This window comes from Pelodiscus sinensis, chromosome 22 (genome assembly GCF_052426305.1).
Source record: "Pelodiscus sinensis isolate ZL-2025 chromosome 22, ASM5242630v1, whole genome shotgun sequence".
Classification (NCBI taxonomy): domain Eukaryota; kingdom Metazoa; phylum Chordata; order Testudines; family Trionychidae; genus Pelodiscus; species Pelodiscus sinensis.
In genome coordinates, this window is record NC_143073.1 from 9,639,077 (window position 1) to 9,657,329 (window position 18,253).

General features: G+C 57.2%; 1 protein-coding gene across 3 annotated transcripts in view; it reads right to left on the reverse strand.

The window, feature by feature from the left end:
- Nucleotides 1-18,253, reverse strand: part of SEMA6C (semaphorin 6C) — a 110,209-nt gene that overhangs the window by 19,469 nt on the left and 72,487 nt on the right. For all 3 annotated transcript variants that reach the window (XM_075908167.2, XM_075908166.2, XM_075908168.2), the window contains 10 exons: nucleotides 17,724-17,814; nucleotides 16,600-16,722; nucleotides 16,004-16,092; nucleotides 15,088-15,305; nucleotides 12,222-12,353; nucleotides 11,598-11,753; nucleotides 10,581-10,754; nucleotides 9,392-9,529; nucleotides 3,938-4,015; nucleotides 766-821 (listed from right to left, as the gene is read on the reverse strand). In XM_075908167.2, the coding sequence (XP_075764282.2) occupies nucleotides 766-821; nucleotides 3,938-4,015; nucleotides 9,392-9,529; nucleotides 10,581-10,754; nucleotides 11,598-11,753; nucleotides 12,222-12,353; nucleotides 15,088-15,305; nucleotides 16,004-16,092; nucleotides 16,600-16,722; nucleotides 17,724-17,814 (1,255 nt within the window). The remainder of the gene's footprint in view (nucleotides 1-765; nucleotides 822-3,937; nucleotides 4,016-9,391; nucleotides 9,530-10,580; nucleotides 10,755-11,597; nucleotides 11,754-12,221; nucleotides 12,354-15,087; nucleotides 15,306-16,003; nucleotides 16,093-16,599; nucleotides 16,723-17,723; nucleotides 17,815-18,253) is intronic.

Here is an 18,253-nt window from a genome sequence, read left to right on the forward strand (position 1 = left end):
CACCCAGACAAGGCAGCCTCTGGTCTACTCACTCCCTGCGCTGACCTGGCACTAGGCTTGCAAGCCAAGGGGCTGGTGGGTTCAGCGGTTACAGATTTCACTGCCCCCATGGTCGCAATGCTGGGGCACCACCAGGTCAGACCCAGAGCCTGGGAGGCGACTCTAGATCCCTTGACCTTGGGCTGGACTGGAACCTGCAGCCTAGGAAGGCAAGTTCTGATAGCCCAGTCCTTGTGCCCCACAGCCAGACAGTGCCCCAGATCAGTGCCAGCATCCTAGGAAAGGCCCCATTCCCTGCCTCCTGGATCCCTCCAGGACCTCAGGATGGACACATGAGCATTTTCCCCTACAATCCAGCTCCTAATTTTGCATCTCTCCCCAACCGGCAGCCCCCAGCCCCCACCAGCCCCACACCTGAGCCCTCACAGGGGGGCAAACCGGATGGGAAATTTCCTTTCTGCAAGTGAGAGGCTCGGTGATGAAGAAACCACGACCGTGGCTGCCTTCCCCTCCTCCTCTTTCTTCTCATGATGTCTAGGCTCCCACGCAACAGCTATTCACCCGCTGCCAGGCTGTCAGAGCCAGGCCTCAAGGGGCATGGGGCCACGTTTCTTCTGCTGGGCCAGAAGTGCTTTATGGGCAGCCCGGGAGACTGAGTCATCCCGTTTCTCCTCCGCGGAGACCCCCAGCGCTTCCTGCCCGTGCAGCTGCCGGGGGGAGGGAAGCGGGGGGAAATCCGAGGGAGGTGGCCCTGACCCCACTTACCTTGACAATTTCCCAGCTGCTTGGCCGCGTTCTCAACATCTTGTTCGAATCCGGCCCTGGAAGGAAACCAAGGGAGAGTGCGGTGAAGGAGCCTGTCGCCTCCATTAAGCCCCTTGCTCTGTAACGGGGGCGCCAGAGAAACAATGCGGCGTTCACATGAGAGGCGGCAGCCTCCCTCACCGGGAGCCGCCTCCCCGCCGTGCGGCGACCCCGCTCTGTGCTGGACGCGCACGGGGCTACGTATGCCGGAATGTCTTCCCTGGGCTGGCTGGCTGATGGATGTCGGAGGGTGGGAACGGTGTGGGGGACGGACGAGCAGGGAAGGCCGCAGGGAGTGACGAGCCCAGGAGGTCTGGACCGCAGGAGGCCGATCATCTGGGCTCCGAGGCAAATGATGTAGCAGCATCGCGTGGCAGAGCCGAGCTGCTTCCGGGGCCACCTCTTCCCCCACCAGCCTGGCATTAAGCTTCCACTTCCCAAGCAACATCCAGCCAGAGGCTGTGATGGGCTAGGCAAGTCATGAGGCCCCCATAAAGCACCCTGTATGGAACACACAGCGTCTCCACGGAAGTGTGAAGTAGTGGTTAGAGCGGGGGGGGGACTTGGCATCAGGACACTTAGATTCTGTTCCTGGTTTAGGGAGGGGAGTGGCGCCTAGGTGTTAGAGGAAGGAGAACTTGGAGTCAAGACCCCTACATTCGATTCTCTTTCATTCCTGACTGTCTAGGCCTCAGTTTCCCCATCTGTGAGATGGGGATACTGCCCCAGACCTACCTCGTTAGGGGAAAGCGGTGGGGCTTACAGTACATGGGAGGTGGGTCTGAGAGCATGATCTGCAGCAGGCCAGCATGGCGCAGATAGTGATCCAAGGGAGAATTCGCCCTCCGACCTACCTACTGCCTTTCGGGGAGGGAAGTGAATGGCAGGGATGGAGCATTTCAAGTGTAGACAAACCCTGAGTCCGGCTCCACTGGCTCTAAAACCATCTAACCCCTTAGGCGCGCCATGACCTCAGGCACTGACCCGCAGCCTCGATCTCTGCCCTTCCCTCTCTACCAAATGGCTCAGATCTTTTCCAGAGCCGAGCGGACAATCCCCTTTCGAGACTCTGCAAGGTGCTGCTGTTCCGCCAGGGACGGACGCTCCGACTCTGACCGATGTTGCAAAAGAGAGGAGCCATCTGAGAACATGCAAGCAATGACCAGAGGAGGGGCAGTCCCTGCTCCATCTGGGGCACAGCTGAACTTTTTGCCGCGGAGCCTGCTGCTTCCGGCAGATTCTGGCTCTTCCCCCAGGCGAGGGAGCACGACTCGCCCCCTGCTCCAAAACCCACTTCGTGGCAGCCTGCCCCAGCACCCTTCAGCTTCTGTGCAATTCCAGTTCCTAGAAAATGTTCCAACCTGCTTTTCCCCTATCTCCTCTCCCACCGGTGTCGCCTGGGCTGGATTTGGGGGAGGAGGGGGTTCCTTTCTAACACCCCAATCTGCCAGGATGCCCAAGACAAGCTGAGGACCCTGCTGTCTGGGGGCCAGAGGAGTCGCCGGGGCTATTGGGTGGGTGAGGCCGGCTGTGTAGCCAGGGAGCAATCTCTGCTCTGTGCTTTCTCAAGGCTGGAGCCTTCCGTGCGCCCTCCACTAGGCCCCTCTGCTATGCACTTTCAAAGAGCAACATAATGGGGAGCCCTGGGGGGCGAGTGCCACTGTGTCTCCATCTCTGTGCCGCAGTTCCCGCTCCGTGTTCCCGGGCCTAATCAAACCCAGAACCCATCATCTCCCTGGCAGCTACTTCCCAGCACAAGATCCTAATTCGGTGCAGCTGGGAGGCCCGGCGGCAATGCTGGTAAGCACCATACACGCCGGGAGCTGGGTGTGTGTGTGTGTGTGTGTGTGTGTGGAGGGGGGGGTAAGTATTCGTGCTGCCGGCCTAACGAGGTTAATTACAGATTTCATGCCCCAAGGTTTTCTCATGGTCTTGGCGCACGGACCTTCTCCGGCAGGAGGTGCTTTTGGGGCTGGAGTGGGGGTGGAGCTGGGAATTGAAGGGAACAGCTGATGCAGGACAGGGACCGGGGGAACACGGACACACGTGCATTGCTTCCGGATGGCCCCATGGCTAGCTTGGTCATGGCACCGCAGAACGCCTATACGCCAGCATCCCGAACACGACTCTGTCGCCCTCTACTGGCCAGCCCGGCAACTGCTCCTTTGTGTGGAGAAAGGAGCCCGGTTCAGGCCCACTGACAAGGGGGGGGAAGGGAGGGAGGAAGCAACTGCCCCAGGACCCAGCAAGTCTACAGGGCCTGGGGCTCCCGGCTGCTGTGACTGCAGCAGCGGCAGTGCGCAGAGGCCCGGCTGGGACGCTCTGTGCGGCTCTGAGGGCTAGGACTGGTGTGGCACACTTCGTGCGGTTCTAAGGGCTGGGGAGTGTAGCGTGCTCCGTGTGGCTCTCAGGGTGGGGGGGGGGGCGTGTGGCGCGCTCCACGTGGTTCTAAGGGCTGGGGAGGGAGGGCGGTGTAGCGTGCTCCGTGTGGCTCAAAGGGTGGGGTGAAGGGTGATGTGGCATGCTGTGAAAGGCCACTGTATTGATTTGCAATGAAGGCACTCTGGGGATGCAATGTGTATCTGGTTTGGAGACATGGGTGGAGGATGAAGGTAGGGCTCAGAGAGGCAAACCCCCATCCCCATCCTGACCCTCTCTGCTGGGACCCTGCCCCCCATAGGAGCCAAGCCACCTCTTCGCCCCCCGACCACAAGGAGGTGGGGCAGCGCCCTGCATGCATGGCCCCCACCACTATAGGGAGAGGGGAGGAGGTGCGCGCTCTGGCCCCAGAGCACAGAGAGGGTGAGCGCTCGGGGGTGGCAACGCTCTACCCCCAGTACGCCTACAGTAAGTGTCCTGGGCCAGAGCGTGGGCGGGGCCAGGCGTCCCCTGCCTAGCATACCGGCTGCCCTTGCTCCAAGAGTGGTTGAGTTGGCTGAGGGGTGGTGCAGCTAGCCTGGGATATACGGTAACTTCTTCCATACCCCAGCTGAGTTAGATCAGGGCACGTTGGAAACCTGCATCCGCTCACTTCAACATTCAACATCCGTCACTTATGCTCTGCACAGACGCTGACTGGGGACAGCAGACCCCCGGGAAATCCCCCTCCCAATCTTTAACCAGATCTGCTTACCTGATCTCTTGTCCAAAAGCCACGCACGCTCCGGTCCAGAGCCAAACACAGTACGGATCACGGGAGGCCAAGCAGCTCCTGTAATGGATTGGGAAGTAGCTCAGGCATAGAATCGCAGAAACAGGCCACCTGATCCAGTCCCCTGCACTTAGGTGGGACTCAATATTATCTAGACCAAGGGTGGGCAATAAGGCAGAGGCAGTTCAGGCCACAGCTGCTTTATTTACCTGTGCGTCCACAAGTATGGCCACTTGCAGCTCCCATTGGCCGCAGATCACCATTCCCGGCCAATGGGAGTTGCAGGAAGTGGCGCAGACCAGGACACTGCTTCCCACAGTTCCCATTGACCTGGAACGGTAACCCACGGCCAAAGGGAGCTGCGATCGCTGGTACCTACGGAGGCACAGGTCAATACAGCAGCAGCGGCTCACCAGGGGCCTAACCTGGCAAACCACATCTGGCCCGAGGGCTGGTTATTGCCCACCCCGAACTAGACTAGGGGTCTGCAACCTATGGCTCTCGAGCCAAACATGACTCAGTATGGAACCAAATATGGCTCTTCTGCCATTCTTAAAATGCAGGCAACTTCTTACATGAACAAGAAAAATCAATTCAAAATTTTAAAAACGCGTCATTACTCCTGTAGCTTGAATGCGGCGCACGGACCGCGATTTGACCAGTGATGATGTAAATTCCAAGAAATGTGCGAAAAGATGCAGCAGCAGAAGTGCCATTCGATAAAGTCCATGGGTACAATGTTTCATTGACGCTATTATTAATCATCACGTCAATTCTCAATAATATTAAGCTGTCTATTTCCACTCGTGCCAATGGGCATTCCCATACGGCTCTTTGCTGACCACTTGTTCTGAATTTGGATGTAGTTTGGCTCTTTGGTTTGAAAAAGTTGCCAACCCCTCTAGTCCAACCCTGACAGGTGTTTGTCTAACTTGCTGTGAAAAATCTCCAGCATGCAGATCCCAAAACCTCCCTAGGTCATTTGTTGCAGTGCTTAACTAGCCTGACAGTCAGGGCATTTTTCCTAATGCCTGTTCTAAATCTCCCTTGCTGCAATTTAAAACCATTACTTCTTCTCCTACCCTCAGGAGTTAAGGAGAATAATGTATCACCCTCCTCTTTATCACAGCCTGTTAAGGACTTCCAGGCTGTTATCATGTCCCCTCCCTGCTCTCTTCTCCACACTAAACAAACGCCATGTTTTTAATCTTCTCTCTCAGATCAGGTTTTCTAAACCTTAAATATTTTTTTTGTTGCTCTCTCTGGACTTTCTCCAATTTGTCCACATCATTCCTGCAACGTGGCACCCAGAACTGGACACGATATCCCAGGCGAGACCTTATCAGCACCAAGTAGAGTGGAAGAATTATTTCTCATGTCTTGCTTACAACGGTCCTGCTAATACATCCCAGAATGATCTTCACTTTTTGTGCAAGGGTATGACACTGTTGACTCATATTGAGTTTGCAATCTACTACTGTATAACCCCAGATCTCCCTCCTGGGCAGTCCTTTCCCATTTTCTATGCGTGCCACTGATTGTTCCCCCCAAAGTGGAGTACTGCCTTTGCTTTTGTTCTTATTGAATTGCGTCCTATTTAATTCAAGCCTTCTCCAGCATGCCCAGATCATTTTGAATTTTTAATCCCGTCCCACAAAGCGCTTGCAACTCCCCCCAGCTCAGTGTCATCTGCAAACTTCGGAAGTGTGCTCACTGGGCCATTATTCAAATCAAATATGAAGATAGTGCCTGGAACCAGACCCCCAAGAGAGCCTGTCCGGACGTCACTCAAGATGTCATACCAGCTAGATTGTGACCATTACTCTCGGAGGACATTTTTCCAGAAAGCTGTGCACCCATCTAACTTCCGCTCTAGCCAGGGGTGCCAGATCACCCCTCGGCCCCAGGCTCCACCCTACTCAACCTCTTCCCTTAAGACCAGGGGTGGGCAAGATATGGATCCACCCTGCCAAGCCGTTTGATTGGGCCCACGGCCCTGAAGCTGTTCAAAATGGCCGATGGCTTTCTCCCCCTTCCCTCCCCCGCCAGGGGGGTGTGGTGCCTAGAGGAAGCTGCCAGCTGTTTTGAACAGCTGGGAGTGGAGCCTGGGGGCTTGGGAGTGTGCAAAGTTTCCCCTCCCCTGCCACCGGGGAAGCAGTGGTTCCCTCTAGGTGCTGCAAGACCCTGGCAGGGGGCGAGAGAGTTTGCGTGTCCCCCTTCCCCCAGGTCCTGCTCCCAGCTGCGATGATTGGCCTGAGGGTGGGGGGAGCACTCAAACTCTCTCGCCTCCTCTACGGGGCATACGGCCCTGAACGGCACATGGAGAAACCTGGGGCTGCTGCCGGAAGGAGCCTGCCTTGGAGAGCCTGTTGGGCTGCTGGCTGGGAGCCGCCTAAGGTAAGTGACTCCTGGCCAGAGCCTGCCTCCAGCACCCCACCCCATTGCCACTCCCCAAATCTGTGCCCCAGGTCACCGCACCCTCCTTCTCCAGGTCACCATCCGAATCTTCTGCACACACATCCCGCCCCAGGTCACAATTCCCTCCCAGACCCTGCTACACTCCTCCCCCAGGTCAAAATTCACTCCTGTACCCCTTCTCCTTCCTGGACTCTGCACCCCAATCCCTCGCTCCTGGTCACAACCCCCTCATTCACCCAAACTCCCTCGCAGACCCCACATCCTCTCCTGCACCCAGTCCCCAACCTTCGCTCCCTTCTGCACCCAGCCTCCGTCCCAGATCCCACAACCCCTCCATAGGAAAGTGCAGCCCTTGGCCATTTTCCAAAATCTTAGAGTGGCCCCCCCATCAAAAATTGTTGCCTAAGACCCTGTCCTTGCCCTGCTTTCCCCATCCCTGCCCTGCCCCCCCACCTCTTCCCCCAAGATCCCACCCACCTCTTCCCAAGGGAAGTTGGATGCACCCAATGGAAGTTAAATGCACATTTACCTGCCTCCAGCTATGTCTAGACTATAGGCTTCTTTCAGAAGCAGCTTTTCCGGAAGAGATCTTCTGAAAAAACTTCTTCCAAAAGAGAGCGTCCACCCAGAAAAAGCGCATTGAAAAAGCAATCTGCTTTTTCTAAAGACAGCGTCCGCACTGAACGGACCCTATCTTGCATTTCAGCTGTGATTACTATGGGCGGAGTGGCCACCAGGGCACCTGTGCTTTTCCTCTTTCCTCGTCTTGCGAAAGAACTCCCTTTTCCCCATCCACACACGCCTTTTTGCGAAAAAGTTCTTTCGGAAAAAGGCTTCCTCCTCGTAGAAAGAGATTTACCAATGTCGGAAAGCCCCTCTGTTCTTTCGATTTTTTTCTGAAAGAACGCAATTGCAGTGTGGACGTAAGTGAAATTTTTTCAGAAAAACGGCCGTTTTCCCAAAAAAACTCTGCAGAGTAGACATGCCCTCCAAAACAGCTGGCATGGGCCACTGTCAGGAAAGCAGACACGATGGCCCATTGATATATTCTGGGCTAGTGAATCCAATGGGCCTGATTCTGCTTTCACTTGCGGCCTGATCCAAGGCCAGCGAAGTCAGTGGGGGAATGTTCATTGGCTTTCCTGGGCATCAGCTCAGACCTGGCTTGATGCCCATGTCAATAATGATGGGCAGCCCTCCCGAGGACGGTCAGTTTGGGTTTGTCTAGACTTCATGCCTCTGCCTACAGAAGCATGTAAAATAGGTTACCCGACATAGTCAACGAAGCGGGGATTTAAATATCCCCGGCTTCATTAAAATAAAAATGGCCGCCGCGCTGTGCCGGATCAGCTGATTGTCGGCCCAGCGCGGCAATCAAGACGCGGATTGGTCGACAGGGGAAGCCTTTGTCGACTGATCCTGTAACCCTCGTTTCACGAGGCATAAGGGAGCAGTCGACAAAGGCTTCCCCTGTCGACCGATCCGCGTCTTGATTGCTGCACTGTGCCGACAATCAGCTGATCCGGCACAGCGCGGCAGCCATTTTTATTTTAATGACGCCGGGGATTTCTAAATCCCCGCTTCGCTGACTATGTCGGGTAGCCTATTTTACATGCCTCTGCCGACAGAGGCATGAAGTCTAGACATACCCTTTCAGAAAACGCGGCACAGAGAGAGGAACTGAACCATCCGAAATCCCACAAATAACTGGGGGAGCTGAGAATGGAATCCAGAAGTCCTGGCTCGCTGTCCTGCCCACTCTAACCACTAGACCCCACTCTCCTCTCAGAGCTGGGAGTAGAACCCAGGGGTCCTAACTCCCACCCCCATCCTGGTCCACCACGAGACAGGTCCCTGCGCGTCTAACGCCAGCACAGTTCTACTCCATGTGCTGTGTCCCCATGGAGGGGGGCTGCCCCGGGCTATGCCGGGGGCTTTTTATAGGTGGTTTCAATTGCCAGATAAAGGACACAGAAAGGTCAGCAAGGGATTGCAGGGGGCTCTGGGTTTCCTGGAACTGGCTGGGGTTGGACACCCACACCTGTCGGGGCTGGGACACGGGCCAGGCAGAGGCACTGGGGGAGCCAATGGCTATGTATGGTGCGCACACACCCTACGCATACACGCTCCCCTGACACTCATACACACGTGCTCTACACCCCCATGCCCTGCACACACACACATTCCCTACACACATACACACACTGCCCCTCGACACGCATACACACATGCTCTACACCCCTGACCCCCTGCATACACACACATACTTCCCTCAACACACACTCCCTACACACACTGCCCCTCAACACACACACACATGCTCTACACCTCCCTGCTCTGCACACACACACACACTTCCCTCAACATATATCCCCATCACACATACACACTGTCTCTCAACACACTTACTATCCACCCTTCTACCCTTCACATACACACACACTTCCCTCAACACACATAACGCATGCACACATACACACACTGCCCCTCCATACATACTTTACACCAACCATGTACACACACACACACACACACACACACACACACACACACACACACACACTTCCTCAACACATACACCCTGAACACACACTCCTGACACATCCACACATCCTGTACAATCTCCCAACCTGCACACACACACTTCTCTGAACATACACCCCTATACACATACACATGCTGCCACTTGACGCACATAGTGTGCACCCCCACCATGTACACATACACACACTTCTCAACACCTCCCCTCTACACATGCACACACACGCACACACACACACACACGCACTATGCCTCAATACACACCCTCGGGTGTGTACACCCTGCACACACTTCCCCCAACACCCCCCACACCTAACCCCCACACAGATCCCTTCCCTCTCATACCCGCACACCATGTGAATGGAACCGTGGCCCCTGCTGCAGCCTTGGGACTCTGCTGAGAAGGGTCCCTCCAAGCCAAGGGCAGTGGCACTGAGGGGTGTCAGGGCAGAAGACCCCCGCCACTTCCCCACTCACTTCTGACAGCTCCCATGGGCGTCGCAGCGGCTGAGTGGCACGCGCACCACGCAGCTGGAGAAGGCCACGTACAAGGCCTGGCGGGCCTTGTCCAGCTCCAGACCCACAATCCGCCTGTCCTCTCTCTTCACGCTGCACCTGAGGGACAGCACAGAGAACCAGGGTCAAAACTAAGCCTGGGGCCCCATTGCCGTGCTGCTCTGGGCCCCCCTCCTCCCACGAGAGCACTGGGGCAGCTGAATTGCTCCGTTTGAGAGGTAGGGAAACTGAGGCATGGAACGGGGATGGGGGGCAACCAGCCATGAATGGAAACTAGGAGTCTGGCCCAATGTTCCCTCTAAGATTTTCTATCCGCGAGCGGAGTGAGTTTTGTCATGTGCACAAGGTGCACCGCCTCACTGTGGCCCGGTTCCAGCTTCGGCACACCGGGCAGCCCCCCCACCATGAGGCCTGGGTCACTGGAGTGCTGGGTGCTGGATCTCTGGGTGCTGGAGCATCGCTACTGCCACGCTGACCCCCACTGCCACCAGGGACTCTCCCCAGCAGACCCGCTGCAGCCCAGGACTCCCACATTCTGCCTGGACCATGTGATGGCTACACTCAGATGGAGCTGTGGTGCTATTTTTAGCACTACTGCCCTGGCCCAGGAGCAGCAGTCCCGGAACACAGGATAGCTACCTGTCATGCGGCCCCGCCCACAGGAACAGCTGGGGCTGGAGCTGCATGGTGGCTGCTGGGGCCTGGACTGCAGCTGGGGCTGTGGTGCTATTTTTAGTACCACGGTCCAAGCTCCAGCTCCTAGCTACCATGTGGTGGCTACTCAGCTGTTCCTGAGGTGGAACAGCCATCCGCCACATGGCTCTGCCCCTGGGAGCAGCTGGGGCTGCGGCTCTGCTGAGGAGGTGGGCAGGACTGAAATTTTTGGTGTGCACCCATTGGAGGCGCACACCTTAGAGGGAACCCTGGTCTGGACTTCTGGGTCCCTTCTCTAATCTCCCAGCCACATTCAGGAACAAAGCCCTGGAGTCAGGATACCGCTCCCCCTAACTGCTAAACCCCATGTCCCCAAAATTGAGGCTAGGATCCAGGAGACCTGCTCTGACCACTGGTCCCACTCTGTCTAGGAACTGATTCACTCAGTGTCCATCTCTCCATCCAGCTGCCCCTGCAGAGCCCCACCTACACTTACTGGGCCGGGCTATAGACGCTGATCTCCTCCAAGAGCAGGGTCTCCACGCTGGAGTTCTCCTGAGTCCCAGTAAGAACCTTCAGCACCTTCCCGTCCTCCGAGCCGAGGAAGAGCACCGTGTAGTTCCCACGTGGGCCGGCGGCTGTATCAACGGCCAGCTGGGTCAGCTTGTACCTGATAGGGGTGGCAGGGAGCGAGGTCTGGGCACAAGCCTGGCATGGCAACCCAGGGCACTTGGAAGTCCTTGGATGCAAATGCCCATCAACATGCATGTGCAGCCACATGCTCACGTGTGCACACACGCACGCACGCATGCATAGGCATGCCCCTGCACCTGCACTACTGCTCCCGGGAAAACATGCACACACACACACACACACATACCTGTGCATGTCGGATCACACCTGGAAATGCATGTGCACAACAGACACACGCAGGACTAGATCTGAGCATGGCGCATGCATATGCAAACGCACACCAGGGCACGCACGTGTCACGCTTGTGAACACACCCAATACATCAGCACACGCACAGAGGCCGGTCTGTTCCCAGGTCCCAGGGCCTGATCACTGAACACTGGCCAAAAACCATTTGCTGGGAACAATTTACTGGCCCAAGGGATCCCAGCCCCAATGCCCAGGGTCAATAGCTGTCAGGGACAGAGGCAGTCCCTCCTCGCCATTCCCCCTCCCTGACCCAGGGCAGGACACGTGGGGCTGTTCAGGGTGAGCCAGCAGGGGCTAGGGACTGAGCCAGAGCACAGTTTAGCTGGGAAGACATCCGGGCTGCATCAGCTCCTGGAGGAAGGATCCTTTCGCCCTGGGACGAGATAGCACCTTGTGGCAGAGCACAGAGGTCGGTCTCCAGGGGGTGCAGCAAGTGGAGCCCGGGAGAACCCAGCCCTGGGCACTTGGCTAGGTGGGTCCTGGCTGGGCTGGACGGTTCCCCCCGTCCCAGCTGTCCAGGTGGCACTGGCCCTTCCTCGTCTGCCCTCCAGCCCCAGCGCCCACGTGGTACCTGCTGGTGGTCTTGGTGAACCAGGGCCTTCCCGTGGCGGAGGGCACGGCCTCGTCCAGCAGCGGGTAGGACTTGATGAAGGCCAGCGTCTCATCAGGGAACTCGTTGGAGGTTCTGTAGCTAGCCGCTTGGCCAACCCTGGCACAGCTGCCTGGCCTGGAGGGATGGAAAACCCAGATGTGGATGTGGGCGGCCCAGTTTGGCCCCTCAGCGGGCTGGGGCAGTGCTGCTGCTTCCTACCCCGCATGCTGTAGCTGCTCCACACCTCCGACTCCCAGTGGGGGGCTGGGCTGGGGAGCCCCCAAGGGATCTGAGGTTGCTTTAACAAAACCTTGTCTCCGTCTATTTACATATAACTAAGGCGTCAGGGTAGAACCCCTAGGCCCCACTTCCCCCTACAGCTTGGAAGAGGCGACCTTCTCTGCTCTAACTACTAGACCATACTCCCCTCCAAGAGCCAGGAGAAAAATCCAGGAGTCCTTGTTCCCCTCCCGCTGCTCTGATGCGCAGACTCCTGTTCCAGCCCTTAGTCCCAGCAACTAGAACCCAGGAGTCCTGGCTTCCGGCCCCTGGCATGACGGCCAGGCCAGGGGCTGTCTCGTTCTGTTGCAGGGGGCTGGTTACCTGGGTCTCGGCACCTTCTCCTCCGGGACGGGGGTCCAGGCGGAATCCGCGTTCTTCTGCTCCTTGAACTTCCCGCTGAACACTCGCTCGATGTCGTCCAGATAGAAGGCGCAGACGGCCGAGCCGGTGATGCTGGGGGGAGGAGGGGCAGAGGTGAGGGGAGACGTGTGGGGCTGGCCTCTGCTCAGCTGCTGCTGGGCCCAGCTCGGATTCAACTACCCCAGGCAACCAGCAGGCCCCTCCCCTCCGAGGGGGCTGCAGGAATCTGGGGGGGGGGGGGGCTGCTGAGGCCTTGAGGCATGGGGTGGGGTCACAGTTAGTGTTCGGCAGTAAGCAAGGAGGGGCCCCATTGCCCCTACCCCCAACAATCCCCCTTCCCTGGCATCTCAGCCTACACAACCCTCCACATGTTCCCACCCCCACACCACATTCCTATCCCACCCCCTCCCTGGGACTCTCCTCCAGCCCCTTCCACCCTGTCCTTCCTGCGCCCCCCACCACCACCCCATCACCAATCCAGGGTTCTCCTCCCTTCACTGCCTGCCCCACATTCCCCCTAGCACCCCTCAGCCCTGATCCCCTCCACCTTCCCATAAACACTAGTCTCTTTCCATCCCCCCTGCTCGATCCAGCCCCTCCCCCCATCCCTGGGACATGGCCCTGCCTTCTTAGGGGGGGGTCCTCTGCCAGGCGGATCTTAGCAGCTGATTTCTTGTAGCCTCTGGCCTGTTTGCGCCATGAAACCTCCAGGCCCCAGAGCCTGGGGTGCCCCAGTCCCGCCCACCCTGTCCTGGATTCATCACCTCATCTAGCTGCTGGCTCCAGAGATCTTATTTTCCTTTGACTCTCTGCTGCGTGTGGGCTGGATCCCCCCCCCCCTTCCTCCCCCCACTTACCCAGCCCGTCCCCCCCACATCCCCACGGCGTGGCGCTGGGGCCATTCGTGTCCCGTTACAGAAGCAGTGGGCTGAGCGGTCAGACCTGAGAGACGGCAGCGAGTGGGGGGGCTGGGTGTGTGGGGAGGGCTAAGTGGTGAAATACACCAGCCGGGCCACATTCCTCTCCACTGGCCACCCCATTGCACAATGACAGAGGCAGCCCCTGGCGTGTCGGTTGCCTGCTCCCGCCTAATAAGCTCTCTTCCAAGCGAGGCTCGCACGGGAAGTGCTCCGTGGGGTTGTGACATCTTCCTTCCCTTGTAGCACCTGGTTTTGTAACAGTGAACGGCTCCCCCCAGCCCAGGTAACTGGCGAGGAAAACAGCTCCTTTCTCAGGGCCCTGCCAGTGCCAGCATGTTCTTAAGAACACCAGAACAGCCATACTGGGTCAGACCAAAGTTCCATCTAGCCCAGTGTCCTGTCGGCTGACAGTGGCCAATGCCAGCTGTCCCAGAGGGAATGAACGGAACAGGGAATCATCAAGTGATCCCTCCCGTCACCCATTCCAAGTCCTGACAAACAGAGGGAAAGGACACCATCCCTAACCGACCTGAATTTAGCTAGCTCTTTTCTGAACCCCATTACAAAGTCTCAGTCTTCACAACATCCTCTGGCAAGGAGTTCCACAGGTTGACAGTGCGTTACATGAAGAAGTACTTCCTTTTGTTTGTTTTAAACCTGCCACCTACTAATTTCATTTGGTGGCCCCTAGTTCTTATGTCATGGGAAGGAGTAAATCACTTTTCCTTGTTTACTTTCTCCTCACCAGTCATAATTTTATAGACTCCTCTCATATCCCCCTTTAGTTGTCTCTTTTCTAAGCTGAAAAGTCCCAGGCGTATTAATCTCTCCTCATATGGCAGCCGTTCCAAACCCCTCCCCATTTTAATTCCCCTTTTCTTAACCTTTTCTAATTCCAATAGCTTTTTTGAGATGGGACAATCAGATCTGCACACAGCATTCAAGATACTGGCATGCCAGGGACTTAGCAAGGCAGTAAGATATATTCTGTCTTACATACCCCTTTCTTAACGTTTCCCAACATTCTGTTTGCATTTTTGGCAGCTGCTGCACATTGAAAATTTCTTGTCGGGTCTTCTGTGAGCTCTAAGGCTGTGCATGCTGGTTTGTTAGAACTCTCGGGTGCTAGACAGAGTACACTGGTTTGTTACTGTAGGGTCTCTCAGCACAGCTGGGACTGCACATCTGCCTTTGTTATTGTAGGGTCTTTCAGGGGTACACACAGATTTATTATTTTCATAGGGTTTCTCCTGCACCCTGGAGTTGTGCCAACTACTTTGTTATTGTACAGTCTCTGGGCGGCGCACACTGGCTTATTATTGTAGGGTCTCTGGGTTGTGTGCACTTGTTTGTTATTGTAGGGTCTCTGGGCTGTGCACCACACTTGTTATCACAGGGTCACTTATAAAGAATTCCACGGGCTTTGCAGGTTGGAAGTGACAGGGCGATGGGGGAGATACGGCAGGAGGCTTTATACATCCGGGTCCCCTCTCACAGCTCTGCGCCTGCCCCTTTCAGCCTTGTCTAGCAGGACACGGATTGAGCCTCTCACCCAACTGGGAGGCAGGGACGTTTTCTTATCCCCGTTGTCCTGATGGGGAAACTGAGGCACAGCCTGATTAAGTGACTTGTCCATCGTTGCATAGGAAGTCAGTGGCAGAACCCAGCTCCCCCCTCCCCAGACTGGAGCATGGATCTCAATGCCTCTCCTCCTGCCAGCACCCCCAGACCCTTCTCTCACTTTCCCTCTTGCCCCAGCACCCCCAAGAGGCCCCAGAAGGAGCAAGATGTCTCACAGGCACATGGCATCCCAGTCCCCCGTGTCAAGAGCCTGGCTCGGGTGCTGCTGGACCCAGGAGATCCCGCCCCACAGAGCGAGCCAGCAGGGCTGGCGGGGGAGGGGGTACCTGTTGGACTGGGTGGCAAACACCCCGAAGACGGCGGGCCGCCCGTTGACCTGGAAGACGTCGGTGACGGCCTGCAGCACGTCGAAGTAGAAGAAGGCGTCTCCGGGCACGGAGCAGTTGAGCCGGGCCTTGAGGAAGGAGGTCCAGTACTTCTCCAGCACCCGGGGCGAGCCCCCCATGTCGTTCTTGCACACCCGGCCCACGCGCGAGAAGATCACCTGCCAGGGCAGGGCGCTGGTTAGGGGGAGGGGCTGGGGGCACGAACACCCAGCTCCAGACAGGCTGGGGCGCCTGCGGCATTAGCCTTGGGGCTGAGCGCTTGCCCTGCCGTGGGTGAAGACTTGGGGGGTTATTCCCTTCCTGCTGTGGGGCTCAACTAAAGCGTGGCCTGGCCAGAGACCACTGCGATGGGCACACTGCGCTCCAAGCTCAAGGGGCAGACAGTTCAAAACAGCTCAGGATCCCACCCCGCCATGGAGAGCAATGGGGAACCCCTCCCGTCCCCTACTGGAACAGCTGGGAATCCCCCCCATGCCCCTCTCTGGAGCAACGGGGAACCCCCCCCCCCATCCCGCCACGGAGAGCAACAGGAAATCCTGCTCATTCTCCTGACAGCAACAGGGCAGAGATTCAGAAAGGGGCCTTGGGGATTCAGAGACCTCTTCACCTTGCCTGCCTATGGGATTTAGATGCCCAGGTTCCTTCAAGCCCACTGCAAAGCCCCAGGCTCGGAGGTGCTGGGCACAGGCCTCTTTGGCTGTCAGGGTGCTACTGGGCATGGCCGCGCTGGAGCGTGGGTGTCAGCAGGAGGCTGTCCTGGAGGGCACTGTGTCAACACCCTCCCTCCCCCCATGGCTGCACCCCATCCCTTGGGGCCTGGCCGCAGTGAGCCCCCCCATCACCACTCTGCACTCACCCTGCCCAGAGTGGTGTATTCCATGGAGATCTCCCGGAAGAAGAAGTAGACGTAGTTCCCATACTCCAGGGCATGAAGGAAGTGGGGCTCTGGGGAAGGGGCAGAGAAGGGGGATGAAGCGGGGAGGAACCACTAAGGTAGTCGTGTTTGCTCAGGCACCAGCCACGGAAAGAGCTCAAAGCATTGTGCAGATATTAATTCAGGAAGCCTCAGACCCCCCCTTCCCCCTTCTCCTGCAGGGCTGGGTCAATGTTATCCCCACTCCACATGGGGGAAACTGAGGCAGAGGGTGGGGCAGGGCCTTGCCCAAGCTAGTAGAAGAATCAGGGACAGATCCCAGAAGACCAGTCTCCCCTGCTTTTACCACCAGACCTCACTGCCCTCCCAGAGCAGGGAATAGAAGCCAGGAGTCCTGGCACCCAGTCCCCTGCTCTAACTATTAGTCTACACTTCCTGCTAGAGTTAAGGCTCCGGCTACTACCTTTGATGTCAGCCATTTGTTTCCCTGGGACAGCTCCAAGCAAATCATGCCCTGGGGGCAAGGCCCCCACCCCCACCATGAGCCAGGGCTTCCCCTCGACTTCTGGCCCCCTCACCTCGCAGCCACTTGGAGTCGTACTTGATGGTGCGGAGCACGGGGCTTCTCTCGCTCAGGCTGCGGTAAATCACTGCATCGCTGGCCTGGAAGTCTGCCACCGTGGCTGAGTACAGGTTCCCGTCTGTGCGGTGGGAGGGAGAATGAGGGGGAGAGAGAAAAAGGAATATTAGATGCATAAATAAATAGAGGGGGTGTTTGGAGATGATAGCCAGCCAGCCAGCCAGATAGATAGACAGACAGATGGGTGTATGGGGACAGACAGACAGACAGATATGTGTATGGGGACAGACAGACAGATAGATAGATGGGTGTATGGGGATAGATAGATAGATAGATAGATAGATAGATAGATAGATAGATAGATAGATAGATAAAGGGGTGTATGGGGACAGGCAGACAGACAGACAGAAAGATAGATAGATAGATAGATAGATAGATAGATAGATAGATAGATAGATGTATGGGGACAGACAGACAGACAGACAGACAGAGGGGTGTATGGGGATAGATAGATAGATAGATAGATAGATAGATAGATAGATAGATAGATAGATAGATAGATAGATGGGTGTATGGGGACAGACAGACAGACAGACAGATAGAGGGGTGTATGGGGACAGGCAGACAGATATAGATAGATGGGTGTATGGGGACAGACAGACAGATATGTGTATCGGGACAGACAGACCTGCCCCCCCCACGTCAGGGTGTCAGAAAGCAAACCCCCATGTGGGGCGGAACTGTGCCCAACCCCCCTGCAGCCCCAGAACGACCCCCAGACCCAGACACCCTCAGCAGAGCAGGGGGCTGAGCCCCAAGAATAAGCAATCGTCACGGCTGCTGGGGCGCAGTGTTCCAGCACCACAGTGTCCCTGACCATGCGCTTTGAAGTCTGGGACCATGCAAGGGGAGAAGCGGCTTTTCCCCCAGACAGGCCGGTGTGTCCGGACGGCTCAGCTTAGCAGCCGCGCACTGTGACCCCTCTGCCTGTGTGTATTCTGCGGGGAGCAGACCCCCTGTGCTGCCCATGTGGGGCCTGGACCCTGTCACACCCCTCCCCCCCACCCTATCCTGGCACGCTGCACCCTGCAGCCTGTGTCCCCTCCCCCGCCGTGGGCCTACCTGCGAAGAGGGCAACGTTGGTCTGCTTGGCATCGAAAGGGCAGCGGGCCTGGCCGTTCAGCTCCTCCCCTTCCTGCTCCAGGCTGCTGATCTGGGAACCAAAGGCCGAGGTGAACTCATGGGCCACGCCAGTAGCAGCCCAGGGCCCTGCCCAAGTCAGGACCCAGATCCCAGGTGATCTGAGCCAGGCCAGGGGGTGTATGGCCACCTCTGGCTTATGGGACCTCCAGCTCCCAGCATGCATTGCCCCACCCTGATCTGGGGGAAATCAGACAAGCTGCACCCACTTCTGATCCCTGTTCATGGGATCCACTTGCTCCTTGGCCTCTCTGCTGATGTTACCCGCCAGAGGGGGATTTCTGAGTCCTGGGCACCCAGGCTGAGACCTAGCCAACTCATTGCACCAGGGAGCCACCCAGCAGCTACCTGCTGGCCTGGCCTTTGCACCCAAGCCTGGATTGGAACCCGACAGCCCCGCAGAAGCTCCCTGGGGCCTAAGAGGTTCTGCCCAGCCATGTGGGCCACCAGGA